Below are 16652 nucleotides of genomic sequence, written 5' to 3' on the forward strand. Positions count from 1 at the left end.
GAGAATGCTCTTTTTGCCAGGACAAATCATGCTGTAAAATAAATATTTTATATCTAATGCTGTCTTTTGTTTTTCACAACCTTTTCCATTTAAGAGCTTGATGCTTTTAATGGATTTAGAATGGTTATGCATGGTATGGTAACTTTATTTTATGAACTGCAAATACAAGTGGGTTTTTAATACACTATTAAGAACCGTTTAGTGTCAGTTTAGTTTTATTATGGCATGGTATCATTATCTTTAATATCTCCGAAATTAGATTTTAATATTACTTCATAATAGCATCATCTAACCTCACATCATAAAATGAATTTATTCATATTGTAAGCACTCAAAATGGTAAGCCTACATCATGTTTTTATTTCATCCTCGTGTTCGTTTCTGTCTGCTTTTGATCACACCAAATATGATGTTGCGCAATCTTTGCATTCGAGACTCGCGCTCAGGAACCGCACATGTTGAAATTCAAACTCTTTTATGTAACTTCCACGACTCACCAGACCGTAGCGCGTGAGTGTGTGTGTGTGCTCTTTATTGCTTTGACCCTAAAGCCCCACCGGGTGAAAAGCAAAGCAATCCAATCGAGGCGTGATATTTCCGGGTCCTATGACTTATCAGGTGGTTGTCCGGTGGGAGGAGAGGGAGCGTGTGTTTTCTGTTTGAATACTTTCCTTACTCACGTCCCCGAGCCCAAAGCACTTCTCCAATCTGTGCGAGGGAGTAGAGAGGAAGTGGTTGATTTAAAGTTGCCCAAAACTTTCCTCTCTCATAACTGACATTTGGCAGCATGGCAGGCGGGTCTGTGTCGGAGTGTAAGGAGTATTTGTTTAAAGTTTTGGTAATCGGGGAACTTGGTGTGGGAAAGACGAGCATCATCAAGCGATACGTGCACCAACTCTTTTCGCAACACTACAGAGCGACCATAGGAGTGGATTTTGCGCTCAAAGTCATCAACTGGGACAGTAAAACACTAGTGCGGCTACAGCTATGGGACATCGCAGGTAAGGACGTGTAAATGGAAATGTCTTAAATCTAGGATTAATTTAATAAACCTACAGATACAGTTTTAAATGTTTTGTACTGTATATGGCCACCCTTATAGTAGTATACGTTTTTAACCCCCTTGTCTCGACATTAATAAGCCTCCAGGCACACACAAGGTAGCACATGACTCTTGATGTAATGTTGAGTTTAGACTAATGATGGAAAGTCCGAGTTCATTCAGAGTTTCGGTTCCTCTGAACAGTTCGTTTCAAAGAATCGCATAAAGAGTCAACTTTTCTTATACTGTAAATCTTTAAATTTCAGTTAAGTTTTATTAAAAGCCTAAAATATAAAGGATAGTTTTAATTTCCATGTGTCCACTTTGATTCCGTTCATAACACAACCCAAATAATTTGCATTTACAACTTAAACTCAGCCTTTACTGTTGTTATCGCTTGGTTGAAAAAGTTACATTAAAACGTAATTTCTTCCTAAGCCTGTTACAACTGTCAGTCACTGGTAAATATATTTTCAGATCATTTTATTTGTAACATTTCTACCACCACACTTCGACAAATACTTTACTATCAGTCATTGGTTCTCGAATCATGTTCAAAGAGGATGTTCTCTGTTCATCAGAATCGTGATTTAAACCATTAAAAAAAAAAAATTATTAATTAAAAATTCTTGTCCCAAAAATCAGATTTGTGAACGAATCGTCCTGGCCGAGTTAGTGAACAGGCTCAAGTGGTTCAGATCCGACACGATGAACGATTCGGACATCGCTTTGATTCCAGATCTGCTCCCAGTTAGGCATCCAAAAGTCTACTTAAAATTAAACGGAAATCCTGGCTATTATGACAAAAAAAACTAACAAACAAAAAAAAAAAACAGCTTGGAAAGAATACGCTAAACTTTCTGAAAGCCTAGAATAAGTGTGAGGTGTGAGTCCCATCTTACTGTGATCACGTTAGCGAAAATAATTACTTACGCTATGTAGGTCATGTTGTGAGAGAGGGAGGGGAGTGATATGCCACTATTATGACTCCGCGTGAACTGCCTATGATCTATTCTAGACATTAAAAGGGGCCAGAACGTGTTAAAAGTGTTGTCTTTAGACGCAGCCTAAGTTTACTAACCAATCTGCGAGTTATTAAATTACACATATGCGTTATCTTTTTTGATTCGGTGGCACAAACAGACCTACAGTACCACCAGTGCTGTGTAACTGAACGTGCTTTAGTGAAAAGGGAAGTGAAATCACGTATCAACCGAAACCTTAACGTGACGTTATGGAATGGAAGCAAGTCATAAAACAAGAACGCAATCTCTTTTTGAGCTTGCTTGCTTTCTTTCACGGTCTCCCATGTCAGGTAACAACTGACTTGTATAACTGTACTAGCCTTCACTTGCTTATAAAATCACATTAGGCAGATTGCCTGGCGCTCCACATGAAAAAGGAACACTCTTATAACACAGCTCGTGAACTTTTCATGCACTTCACATACATCTATAAGCTACACAAACTGCCATAGCTATTAAGTTGTTCTTTTGTTTAATATGCAATAAAAAAAATCCCACCCATACAATACAGTCATACATTTAACCCTGTAAAGTCTGACATATTAAATAATATTAATATATATTTGAAACATTTTATTCTAAAGTCTAAAACACGTTTTTATGTTTTTATTATTATTTGATACATCAGGCTTTAATAACCCATACAGTATGATATGATGAGAAAAAAATGAGCTCCAAGAAGAAAAACAATTTCATCCAGAGGGACAATCAAACTGATCAAAAATAAGCAATAATATAAATGTGCACAAACACACACACGCACACATTTGACTGATGTACAAATAAACATTCTTCAAAAGTCTGTTATGCATTTTATATTGATTTTTCTTAGAAAAAATGTTTATGTATAATCAAGTAAATCTAAGTAGCTCCAGTCCAGTAGTTATTCATCTTAAAGTATTACTAACAATATAAAACACAAAAAATATAAAAATATATTAACGATTTCACAGCAAGACTATGCATGTACCAAAACCTGAAGGTGGACATTTTTATAATTATACTAGAAGGCCTTTTACTGACTTAAAAAGGGTTAGTTCAGCCAAAAATGAAAATTCTTCCATGTTTTACTCACCCTCGAAATATAAAAAAAGTGTATGTGAGTTTCTTCTTTCAGACGAATCCAATCATAAAAATTGTCCTTGCTCTTCCAAGCCTTTCAATGGAGGTAAGCGGGTGTTTGTTGTCAACAGTTAAGAAGTCGTGAAATAAAGTGTGCGCATCTGTAATAAAACGTCCTTTACATGGCTCCGGGGGTGAATAAAGGCCCCCTGCAGCGAATCAATGTGTTTTTGTGAGGATAAATATCCAGATTACCCGCTTGCCCCCATTGAAGGTCTTGGAAGAGCAAGGACAATTTTTACTATAACTACGATTGGATTTGTCTGAAAGAAGAAAGTCACATACACTTAGGATGCTTTGAGGGTGAGTAAAACATTTTGGGTGAACTAACCCTTTAACATGTATCTATCAATCAGTAGTAATTATCAATCAGAAGGTAGAAAGCATGTAAAAGATTGATTACAACCGACTTTTCAGCAAAGGTTTGATCAAATTCATTCATGTATCAAATATAATCTATTAAGACTTCTAGGGTTAATAATGTACTTTATGATTCAGTATGACTCAGCATTTTCACACTAAAGTGCTTGTGAGACATTGGAGAGCTGTCTGTCTGCAATCTATTCACACTCTTTCTCTTCCCATTGCTGCACTGCTGCTGTCATAAGAGGCAGACCCACACTGCAATCTCTATATTTCCCCAAAGACGGATAATGTCTTTCCACTGCAGTATTCTTTGAGCACAATAGGACCATGGAGGCATGTGTAATTCAATATACTGTACCAACTGTCCACAGCAAACAAATGGACAACTTTAGTTTTCAATTTAATTTCAGTGTCATGTGCGTCAGCCTCCTGTGAAATTGAATCGTGTGGATTTGTATGGCAGGGATGGTTTATTGGTCTAAATAATGATATATCACCTTGCCTACTCTGCACCTTAAACTCTGTACTCTGGCATGATACAAGTATTTTTAAATTGAAATATATCTCTGACGTGCTCTTTGAAGCCATGTTTCTTTAATATTGAAATATATCTCTGACGTGCTCTTTGAAGCCATGTTTCTTTAATAAATGGCAGGGTGCGATTTGCTAGGGGGGATAGGGGGGATATCCCCCCATCTGGTCTATGCATCTCTGCATCTGCTGAATTACCTTTATCCCCTGTGGGGATACAAAACATCCCGCAAGCCTGCTCTGACTTCCCGATCTCAATCAAATGATTTGTGATTCGCGCTCCGATTGGAGTGCTTCGAAATAGTGAATCATTTTGTCACGCAATGGTTTAACTGATTCAGAGTTTCAAAAAGCTACATTGTGTTCTTCTCTATATTTTGTTATTTGAACTGTGGACATTAAGTCATTACAATTAATAGGCCTAACGTAGGCCTACAATGTTTTTATTTACCAGAGATCACACTATTTGGGGAAGTCGTGGCCTAATGGTTAGAGAGTCGGACTCCCAATCGAAAGGTTGTGAGTTCGAGTCCCGGGCCGGCAGGAATTGTGGGTGGGGGGAGTGCATGTACAGTTCTCTCTCCACCCTCAATACCACGACTTAGGTGCCCTTGAGCAAGGCATCGAACCCCCAACTGCTCCCTGGGCGCCGCAGCATAAATGGCTGCCCACTGCTCCGGGTGTGTGCTCACAGTGTGTGTGTGTGTGTGTGTTCACTGCTCTGTGTGTGTGCACTTCGGATGGGTTAAATGCAGAGCACAAATTCTGAGTATGGGTCACCATACTTGGCTGAATGTCACTTTCGTATTAAAAAAATAATGATAAAAACTTTCAAAAGCACCCCCCCCTTCTGGTTTTTTTCACAAATCGCACACAACTTCACTGTTACTGGGACACAATGCAGAGAAAACATCTAACATCTGTTCTTGGTTACACACATAAGACACTAACATTCTTGTTCACTATTATGAAACTGAACAAGACATAGAGAAGAGGAAACTTATATGATTTAACTGTCTGTATTTAACGCCAAGCCGAGGAAAGACTTTTTTTCCTTTTTATTTTTTATTTTTGGAAGAGTGATAGTTTAGAGTGATGAGATTTTTTACTTTAGAAAGTTTCAAATGATTTTTTCTCGCAAAATTACCTGGACATTCAAGTTGTTCTCCAAACATTTGGACATTTTCAGTAGCCTACACCTTTTTTTTGTGGCTTTTTACAGGATTTTATTTTAATACAGGAGATTCAATTAAAAAAAGTTATGTTTAATGTCAAATAAAAATATACGTGTAGCAAATGAAACATGCATACATTTCTGTAAAAAGCATAAAACAAAATTGTCAAACACAGAATGGGAAACAAATATACAGTCTTCAGAAATTCAAAAAAATCAAAAAAAATTTTAGCCTTTAAAAGACATTAACTTGTCTAGTTTCATTTTTTTTTTATCTCAGATCCTGAGGCAAAGTTGTTGTAAATAATATACTTTATTATTTTTTGATAGTTCATAAGTTTTTCATAGAACATTTTCTTAAATGATCTGTTAAATTACCTGTACTAGTGGTTCACTAATTATTTTGACATTTTGAGTATGAAGTCCAAGCTATTATGAAAGATTAATACGGGCCCTATATATATATATATATATATACATATTGCATTTTAACATTACTATATATAGTTAAAAATGCATTATTTTATATGAGATGGTGATTACATGAATGAGATTAGGTGCATTATATATTTAATAAAATGTATAACAAATAAAACACATCAAGTATATTTCTGTAAAAAAATATAAAACAAAATTGAAACCCTAGAATGGCAAACACATGTACATTGTCTCTAGCCAAAGAGCTAGTTTTTAGCATTTAAAAGCCATTTTAGAGGACTGAGTGGCAGTGTTCCATCAACCGTGGATTGTCCTTCATTTAGACGCTAGTGTTTCTTTAAAATAGAGTTTATGTACCCTTTTTCCTTCATTGCTTTCTCACTCAGCCTTTTATTCTCTCAGCTCGGTCTTGGTTGTCACAGTTAGCTGCAAGGACAATGTCAATGAAGTGTGAATTAGAGAGGTTCTTTCAGTCTGTATGTGGGTGCATGTGTGAATGTATCTGGAGAACAGCTGGAATACTGTACTTTACTTTGCAGTGTACCATATCAATGATGTGCAATTTTAAAAACACAAGCATCTCATCTGTTCACTGTGACGTCCTGGCCCAGTTCCCAAAGCTAGTCCAGACCTGTATCATTCTGGATAAAGTTGATCAAAGTCTGCCCCATTTATGCATTTACTTCTACACTGCTAATTAACCCTGTTAATCATGCACATAATTGGTATCTCAGTGGTACTAATCAAGTACGCAGTTTTTCTATACCCGCACCGACTAGCGATTATGATAATGACCCTGAATTGGATAACTGTAATCAAGGCCTTATGCAAATACGTATGTGTCGGACCCTGACTGAAGCCAGGGGCTCACCCGCCTACCTTGGCCCAGAATAGCAGTGCTCCACTGGGGCTGTCTGAAAGGGACATGCTTATTACAGACATGGAGCTTTAAAGAAAGTCTTAACATTGTGCCAAGGATTGGGATGACATCTTAGAGCAGCAATGCATTCATCCATCCATCCATCCATCCATTCAAAATATGGCATTTGTAAATGTATTTATTTAATCTTCAGATGTATATGTCTGTATATGTATGTATGTATGTATGTATGTATGTGTGTGTGTATATGTGACGCTGGACCACAAAACCAGTCTTAAATTGCTGGGGTATATTTTTTTTGCAAAATCCAAAAATACATTCTATGGGTCAAAATTATACATTTTCCTTTTATGCCAAAAATTATTAGGAAATTAAGTAAAGATCACGTTCCATGAAGATATTTTGTAAATTTCCTACCGTAAAATACCGTAAAAGTTAATAATATCTGTAAAAAAATCAGCTGAAAGTTCTGTTCATATATATATATATATATATATATATATATATATATATATATATAAAATGTATGTCATTTTTTTTTTTTTTTTTTAACTTTTCTAAACTACAGTTACAGTGTTCTCTGTCAATATTGGCTTGTCTTCGGGGGTGTTGATTGCAGATAGTCTTTGCTCCAGTGGCGTGAAGCCTCTGTCTCTGGTCATTGGCTGTACTGTTGTTTAGGGATGTAACAGTGGCCCAAAGCGTCTGAAGTGTGTTGATGTTCCACGAAGCACCAAAAAAAATGCAGCTGGCTCGTCTGGCTTGGATTGTTCCCATAGCAACACACCCACAAGATTGTTATCTTGATAAAGGCCATACAGGAGAAACTTCACGTTGCCATGGCTATGGACAGCAAGTATCCCTGTCTCCCTACGCCACCACCCTCTCTTTTCTCTCACTGTCTCAAGCTTTTAAGTGATCTTTTTTTCAGGAACACAATAATTCACATTAGTAGTCATATGTAGAAGTGTACAGATTTGTTGTGACATTTAACCAAGAAATTAAAATAAGAAAAAATGCTGCTGGTCACATTACTGTAGTTTGAAAGTTACTGCTTGTGGGTCAATGACATGAGACTCTTTTTACCCTGTACATGAATTAATTGAAAAATGCAATTATACAGCTACCCTGAATTTCTAAAATGTGTATTTTGAAAAATTTAACTTTAAACCAGTTTATTGCAAGCCATTTCCTTGAGAGGTCAGTTGTCTATGACTGATTTAATTTCTGTTCCACATATGATTTCTCAATGAGCTGATATATTGTATTTAATAAAGCCAGTGCAACTTGGTGTGGTTTTAAAAGGAAGTAAATGAAACTGCTATCAGAACTAGTCACTGAATAAACCTTCTCTATCATTAAGACTCACTCAGTGTTGTCAAAACTGTTCATTGTTAGTCATATTTATTTTAAATCATTAGCCGCTATTGACCTCTCAAAATGTTGATTGGCCCGTCTCTTTTGCCACCATGCAGTCAAAGCTTTTGTTTACCTCGGGTCCCTTTTTGCTGTTGAGAAACTGTCAGTTGGTGTTGTGCTATATTTGCACATGCTACAGGCGGGTCGACATCCCATCGATTCTTTTGTGAGTTGTAAAAACAAGTCCATTGATTGGTGATAAATGGAGATTGATTCTTGACATTGTTTCCCCTGGAGGGAGAATGAGGTCTCCCACCTCACAATTATTGACGCCACCATTCCTGACCCTCTCATTCCCCGCATGAACAATTTGAAGTATCTGCATTATTGATCAGAAGCACAAATGATGAAAAATAATAAAAATGACCTAAAACTTTACCACCACTGTACCTCGCCTGCCAAAAAACACCTGTAATCATCATGAATCCTCCCGTGTGTTCATTTTAGTTTTTTTACAATCTGCCATTTTTATTAAAACACACACACACACACACACACACACACACACACACACACACACACACACACACACACACACATATATATGTATATATATATGTATGTATGTATAATATATGTATATATATGTATGTATGTATGTATATATATATATGTATGTGTGTGTGTGTGTGTGTATATATATGTGTATATATATATATATATGTGTGTGTGTGTATATATATGTGTATATATATATATATATATATATATATATATATATATATATATAAACTGAATCGGTTGGATGTTTGTTTAGTTAGATCAGGCCTATAGGTCTTCTTGCTTATAGAGAAAGTAAAAGTATTTATAAGCATAACTTCAGTACAAATTGTTTTCACAATCAAAGAAAAAGTGCATTTCTTTGAATTGGCCAAACTAGATGAACTCAAAAATTTTCTTCTTGCCTTCTTCATTTTAGTGCAATTTCACACACCCCTCAGGGAGCCAAGGACCAGGGAAAGCACCTTTCATTGTGAAACTATTACATCACACTGTGGCTTTTTTCACAGTTAATACAAGAGCTTTCTACTCCATTTGCCTTTTTCATGTCGGGCTAAGCCTCAGCTTTCACACTATTCTCTCAGCAGTTCTTCTTTTCTCTTTCGATAAGTAGCCAACTTACTGTGAAGCACTCCAGGTACAGTTCGCTTGGTTCACTGGACTTCTGTTTTTCTATAGTAGCGCCACACACAGAGAACCATTAATTCTGAGAAAATACCAGTTCACAACAGCATGCACAGCATATTGCGGCATAAAGTATTGATCAAGGGTACGATTCTGGCCCTTTACATGCTGTTTCTAGGAACTAAAAGCAATTCTGAGATTTCTTTCTTCTCTTGCTCTGTGACAGCTGGCCCAGCACACCAAATGCATTCACGAGTTCGTATGTGGCTGGTCTCTGGTTATTCAGTATCTTTAATACGTCAGAGTGAGTTTTTAAAAAGATTTTTAGGGCTGTGTGCCCAAAATGGACCGGGAGCCAAGAATTAGGTTCTGTCTACTTGTGTGTCAGCCCTCCGGTGTGTTCACCTTAGGTTAAATGGTCTAAATTTAGACCAGCAATCAAGAGAAATTAGCTGCTGAGAGACCTAAGGAGCTTTTGGCGTGTGAAGTGCGTAGCTGAACAAGCGAAGATAATGGAGCTTAGACCATTGGGGGGTGAAATGTGCTCTATGTTTCAATGCTGATCACTGAAAACCTAATATAGACATCTGAAGGTCTACACACTATAAACCTACTGTATTGAATGCAGCGGTAGAGAGCATGGTTGGACGGGGCCAAAAATTTGGCTTTATAAAATTCCAGTTCATGTGCCCCACACATTCCTTTGTGAATGTCTATGAGGGCTTATTGGGACATTTAAATTTAAATAAATAAATACCACAAATCTATAACAGCAGATATTACTGAATAGGATTCAGTTAACTATATTAATATTGCTTATTTTGCCTATTAAAAATGCACAATTGACAGTAAAGCACTTATTTTGATTAGGATGCAGTAAAGTACATTTACGGCAATAAGTAACAATAAATTTATGCCCAGCTGACTATTTCAGTCTTACTTGTAATTATTAAACGTATCTAAATATGTGAATTTAAATTTGTTTCCATCGTAGTTAACGTTTTCAATTTTAGTAATAAAAAGTTTATCCTAATCAGTTGTGCGCATAAGTTTTTTATGCACATTTTTTGAATTTATGTGCATCTTGGCATTTCCATCCAGCTGTTTTTTTTTTAATGCACTAATCCAAAATGCGCATAAAAATAGGTGGATGGAAACATAGCTATTGTTATGCCAGTAGGTGGCAACAAGTGATTGTCTTCATAAGTGAGTCATTCATTCAACTATTCATTCAACAACACTTATTCATTAATGAATTACTTCAGTGACTGCCATAATGACAGAGCCATTGAATCATTCATTCAACTTTCAGTTTTCGCTGGTCAAGCAAAAATAAACAGCAGCTGGGAGAGAGAGTGGTTTGGGATCTTGCTTTACTGCTACATAAACACTGAGACTAGAGTGTTGTAGACTTATGGAACTGCTCTGATATATTTTTGTTCCTGTGGGAAAGTCACAGATCTGATTCTGAGGGGTCTGTGTTACTTGATGCTAGGTGTTCACAACTCTCAATTTAGCTAGCATACCGCTAGAAATATACCAATTAAATGCAGCATTACTCAAAAGCCTTCAGTTAATCTTGCTATTGTTGAAATGCATTATTTAATCTTCCTCGTGTTGTGGGTGTATATCCGTACCTACCTCCTTGTGTTGTGTGCGTGTTTTTGTGATATATCTCTTTACAATTCCCTTATGTTGGATGTCATTTGTGACTGGAATTTAAAGTATGTAACAATCACAGTAATCGCAAATGATTGTGATTAGTTCAAATAATCGCAACAGGCCTAGCTTCTCTCTTTAGTTCAATATGACAACCGTTTTGGTTTGTAGTGAAGCAAGTCCACTGTCTCTTTCTATCATTTTCTCCTTTTCTAATTGACTGTTGCTTGTCTCTTTCTTGTTGTCTTGTCTTGTTCTTTTACAAATTTTCTCTTTACAACTTACATCCGTCCTCTTCACCGGCTCTTAGTTTTAATGCCTTGCTGTGTTGTATCAAAAAGGAGGTCAAGTTCAGTTTTTTTCCTTTTAAGCTAGTCAGAATAAATGGCAGGTTCAAAAGCTATTTCTTAACCGCTTTTTCCACAATGTTCTGTTTTGTACATTAAAAAATATACACTTGAATATAAAAGCTTGGTGTATTCTCTTGATTTTTACACATTTAAGGAGGTAAATGTTATAAGCGAGTGTGGTGAATTTAGGTGAGAGGGATATGAGAGGGGTGTGTGCACTGAGTCAGTTCTTTGATGTGTTATTAGCAACTACCGCTGGGCGAATCTTTCGCTCCACTCTTCCTTTTTTCTGTCCATCTAGCTTTCAAAGATTTTGTGCTGTGCGTGGCTTTATCCCTCCCCAGGCAAAATGAACTATGAGACCGAGCAGCACATCTCAGACTGATTGTGACCAGAATCAGTCAGACTTTATGTTCTGTGGGCTGGAACACGAGAGCACAGTAATTAGCAACCAAATGCTCTCATTAACTCTCTTGAGAAAAATGTATGGAAACATGTTAGGAATTTCAACTGGTTGAATATGTTTGTTCCTCTCTATCACTCATAATAATTGTGCGTCTATTATATGTTTGTCTCATGTTTAGGTCAAGAGCGGTTTGGGAACATGACCAGAGTTTACTATAAGGAGGCAGTGGGTGCATTTGTTGTTTTCGACATTACTCGAGGCTCTACATTCGAGGCTGTTTCAAAATGGAAGCATGATTTGGACAGCAAGGTGAAACTGGCCAATGGCAATCCCATCCCTTCTGTCCTTCTCGCCAATAAATGTGACCAGAAGAAAGATGGATCAAACAATTCCTCACTTATGGACAACTTCTGCAAAGAGGCTGGGTTTTTGGGATGGTTTGAAACATCAGCTAAGGTAATATAAGCTTGTTCTATGTTCACTTAGCCAGTTAAATGTTTGTTTGTGCTTGGTCAAACTGAAGGAGAACTTGTCACGAGACATTTTTGCTAAGAATAGATGCTTCTTACTACACCTTTCCTCTCTAATCAGCTCAGACGACCATGAAAGCTGCCATATTAGATCAAGTATTTAAAATGGCTGACATTCTCCATGGTATTAAGGCCAAAACGGCACCACTGCGGCAGTCTTAAGAACATTAGCCACTCCTCCTGCCTGAATCACCAGACTTGTGTCAAATGTGCAATGTGTAACATATCACGTGAAGCAGGGGGATGTATGGGATTTTTAAGGGAGAAGTTTTTAATCTCAGCTTGAATTGCTGAAACTTTGCCCACTGATTTAAAATTTTGTACTAGTAGCACAATGTTTAGTCGTGCATTGGCTAAAACCTGAATATCAAATTCGATTGATACAGCTATGTTTACAGATTGACTGAGTGCATTGCAATATATACTATTTGTATTCATTTTTTTATTGTTTTTATTAATTTATTAAAAGGAGTTATTTTTATTATGTTACAATTCAAAAGTTTGGAGTCATTTAAATTGAAAGTAGAATCATTGGAGTCATTTTTATTTGAAAGAAATCAATACTTTTATTCAGCAAGGATGCACCATCAAAAATGGCAGTATAGGTGTTTATAATGTTTTAAATAAATGCTGTTGTTTTGAACTTTTTAATTCATCAAAGAATTATGAAAAATCACAGTTTTCAAAAAAAAACACTTAGCAGCACAACCGTTTTCAAGTGTGATAAGACATGTTTCATGAGCACTAAATTATTACAATTTTACATTTTAAATATAATCATATTTCATAATATTACAATTTTATTCAACCTTGGTAAACAAAGGACTAAAAAACATCTAATGGACCACAAACTAAACAGTAGTGTATTTTTGCTTTTTGACATAATAATAAATGATCTGCAGTCTACATCAGTAAAAACATGCATTTTAAATATTCATTTTTAATTGATCAATTTGTTTATATATTATCATTTATATTATTATTAGAATTAATTTATATTATTTATCCAACTATATTTCACTATTATTATTTATGCCCTTGTGTTTGTGACATGGAAGTCATCCTGTCTAGATAAGTGATTTTCCTTAGTTTCCTTACTTTCACATGTTTTTTATTACAAATGGTTGTCATTCCTGACTAAGATCCATATAGTCACTTATTTTACAGTATCAGTGGAATCTTAAAAACGCTGCTAAGATTAAGTTTTACATCAGCAGTTCCTTTGATGTATTTTGCACATTAATCTGTTTCCTATATTACACACATTTGAGGGATGCTAGGCGAGTCTGGATAAATTAAGTTGACTAAAGAGAAATACTCTGGGTTGAGAGAAGGAAGAAAAGAGGAACAGGAAGGAGGAGAAGGAGATGTCTGTTTGTTAATTCCGGGGAGTACAGTGTCTTGAAGAGTGTGTGATTGTGTAGGTATTTAACTCCCTGTTCAATTGTACCCCTTGAAATGCATTTTCAAGTCACACGTTTTGGCCTTAACTATATCTTTACTGTGTCTTGCTATTTAAAAAGTGTTTGTTCGGTTTCTGTCTGTAGCAGTGTCTGGTCTTAACTGTTTAACAGAAGGTGTCTCATCAGTCAGTCTGCATAAGCACATGTTTCTCAAATAGATCTCCCCATTAGGGACTCAAGCACACAGATGTCTGGCAGGGAGCTCTGGCACCTGTCGTGTGTGTGTGTGTATGTGTGTGTGTGTGCACGTGCATGTTTGTGTATGGTAAATGTGTCGGCTCTTATCTATCGGGACCTCCTCATGTTCAATCAAGCCTCGATGCTGACTGATCTAAAGATCGTTTCCGTCTCTCTTTTTATCTCCTGCTATTGCTCCTCTCCCAGTGGACAGCATGTGTATTTTGTTTTTGCTCCTTGCCCCACTTTTTTGCACAAATGACAATTGTAGAAAATGTTGGAAGACCATTAAACCTTAGAGTAAAAATATTAATAAATACATACATAAAAATTATTGTGAGATAGAAATTTAAATAAGAAATAAAATCACATTGGGAGATATAATGTAACCGTTGTAAGAAATGAAGTCACAATGCAAGATATGAAGTGACATTGGGAGATATAATATAGCAATGATAAGAAACTGCAATCATTTTTTTATTGTTCTGAGATAGAAATAGGTTAGGTTTCCATGCAGTATAAAACATGAAACTCCAAAAGATAGATAAAAAAGCATGTATTATAGAATAATTTTCTTCCTTGTTTTTCAGTGTACATGACTAAACATCCTTAAAAATAAATGTATTTTGGTTACAAAATTGTTTAAGCATAAATCTCATGAACCTTGAGTTCATTTAATGCATAAAACAAGAACAAATTCACAAATTGAGCAAGAAAACAAAAAACTCGATTCAGGTTATGTTCTTTGAATAAAAAGAGTCTGGCACACATTTTTGATTCTAGAGAAAATGAGTCTTTTTAAAGATGTTTAGACGTTTTTACTGGATAATTGGGCAAAATACTTCCTATTAAATGTGTGGGCAGACCAGTAGGCTACAGGGCTTCTGTGAGCTCTTTAGTTTTAATTGATTATCATTACAGTTTCATAACAAGTCTTTAAATTCAATCAAGCTTCTCAATGGCCCATGCAGATTTCAAAATGGCAATGATTTCAACCATTGTTTCTACCAAAAGAGGTCACAACAGTTCATCACCCTTTAAAACAAGCAAGAGCACAGAAAGCTTTTCGAAAGTCATGTCTCAAACATTCTTAACAAGCTTGAAGACTCAAGTTATTTGCACGGCTCACTGCAAGCAAATAGTGTTCCATAGGCCATGTATTAGCATTACTGATTATATTGTTTTTCTTGCCCACTGCTGGACATCAGTTGTCTAATAGAAACAGTCATTGTCACTCAGCATGGCCGTGCCACCTTTATTGTGTTCAGTACTCTGGGTGAATGACAAATATGGACGATTGGCTTTTGTTTAACCTTTCTGTTTTCTGCCCTTTTCCTCAAATCGGTCTCATTCCCACTTTATTGCTTTGAAGCCACAGACTGCTGGGATAGAGGGATGTAAATGGAAAGACAGTGAATTGTCTCAAAAGAGCGATGAGAAGAGAGACGTCGTGTAGGCGGATGCCATCAATCCAGCTTCATGCTGAAGTACCTCTCGAAGCTTCACTAAGCACTCAGTTTAGCTTAACAAGTTAGGTCTATTGACCGTTCTGTAAATGATCTCGGTATTCTGGAAAGGTTTCAATGTCGTTCCAAACGTGTATGACTTTTTCTTCGATTAGATTAGATTCAACTTTATTGTCATTGCACATGTGGGTACAAGGCAACGAAATACAGTTCCTCTGCAAGAAATATATTTTGAAGAATGTCTCAGTGTTTTTTGTCCATATAATGAAAATCACTCAGAGGTCCATTGATATTTGGACCCAACTGTCTTTAATGTATGTTCAAAAACAGTTCAAGTAACAACAAAATGTATACTTTTATCTTATGGAGAAGAAAGAAACTCCTACAGGTTTGGAACAACATGAGGAATGATTTTCTGGTGAACTATACATTTAACATTTGACTCTGTTCACTGCAGGAGAACATCAATGTTGATGAGGCTGCCCGGTTCCTGGTGGAGAACATCCTTCTCAATGATAAAGGTCTTCCAATTGAAGAGAACAATGGTGACAAGATTAAACTGGATCAAAATATAGTGCCCGCTGAGAGCAAGTCAGGTTGTTGCTAGTGTGGATGCTCTTGTGTGTCCCATCGTCTGATGTGGAAAGAAGGCCAGGGACCGAGCTCAAGAAATTCCCCAATTCCACCTCATGCCGAACCCCCTGCCACGGATCAAAGCATAATCAGGGGTCAACAGTTTGAGCTCTAAAAGGGGAGAAGACATCACTGCCAAAGGACGGATGATCAGATCAAAACATTTTTCTGATGCTTTTAATGACCAGTTTTTCTCTCTCACTCTTGTTCTGTCCTTTTAGCGTCAAGCAAGTTACTTCAGTGTGTGCTTGTTGTAATATTGCTTAAAACGAATTAAACTAAATGGGTGTCATAGGACCAGGTAAAAACCAGTAAAAGTTCTTAGCCAAAATTAAATCAAACTAATGCTTTTGTCACAGAGGGTGAGCTGTTTTAATAAATTCTGGACTATTTGCATCTGCTGCTGGGAATCACCACCCTAAATTTTTGCAGGAAAAGTTCTCAAGATGTCACGTTTTGGCAAAATAGTACATATTCCCAGGGCATTTAGTCTGTTGTGAAGATCCAGTCATCACTCTTGAAGCTCTTACCACAAAATAATTTGATCAAGAAAATGAATCGTCCTCTAATGTGAGATCTGTAAGAATCATGGGCCTAAGCATGTGTATTTGTGGTTCAGAGAATAAGATCATGTTGGTTTTCCTCAGGCTTGTACATGTTAATGTTAAAATATGTTTATTAATTGTTTTTTTTTTTAATTGGCACTCAGTGAGGGATCTGAGCATTTGCTCTGTCCATGGTTTATTTTAGAATCACCTGAAGGCAAATATACATTTTAATATGCTGGAACAAGTTTATCAAAATTGCATACAGTAACAATGTCAGAATAAAAGTTTTTAAACGTTT

At 36.4% G+C, this 16652-nt stretch overlaps 1 protein-coding gene across 1 annotated transcript; it reads left to right on the forward strand.

The window, feature by feature from the left end:
- The first annotated feature begins 567 nt into the window (after positions 1-567).
- rab32a (RAB32a, member RAS oncogene family) lies at positions 568-16652 on the forward strand. Its single transcript, XM_059512617.1, has 3 exons — positions 568-1001; positions 11716-11993; positions 15631-16652. Exons 1-3 carry the CDS (start codon positions 788-790, stop codon positions 15778-15780), a joined length of 642 nt encoding a protein of 213 aa, XP_059368600.1. The 5' UTR covers positions 568-787; the 3' UTR covers positions 15781-16652.

Source organism: Carassius carassius, chromosome 27 (assembly GCF_963082965.1).
Source record: "Carassius carassius chromosome 27, fCarCar2.1, whole genome shotgun sequence".
In the NCBI taxonomy this organism is placed as follows: Eukaryota; Metazoa; Chordata; class Actinopteri; order Cypriniformes; family Cyprinidae; genus Carassius; species Carassius carassius.

What these genes read in the sequence shown, in the direction of transcription:
- rab32a (XM_059512617.1), top strand. Translation starts at nt 788, where the DNA reads ATGGCAGGCGGGTCTGTGTCGGAGTGTAAGGAGTATTTGTTTAAAGTT. An exon ending in ACAGCTATGGGACATCGCAG is followed by an intron (nt 1,002 to 11,715) that starts GTAAGGACGTGT and finishes TCTCATGTTTAG; the next exon opens with GTCAAGAGCGGTTTGGGAAC. An exon ending in GGTTTGAAACATCAGCTAAG is followed by an intron (nt 11,994 to 15,630) that starts GTAATATAAGCT and finishes TGTTCACTGCAG; the next exon opens with GAGAACATCAATGTTGATGA.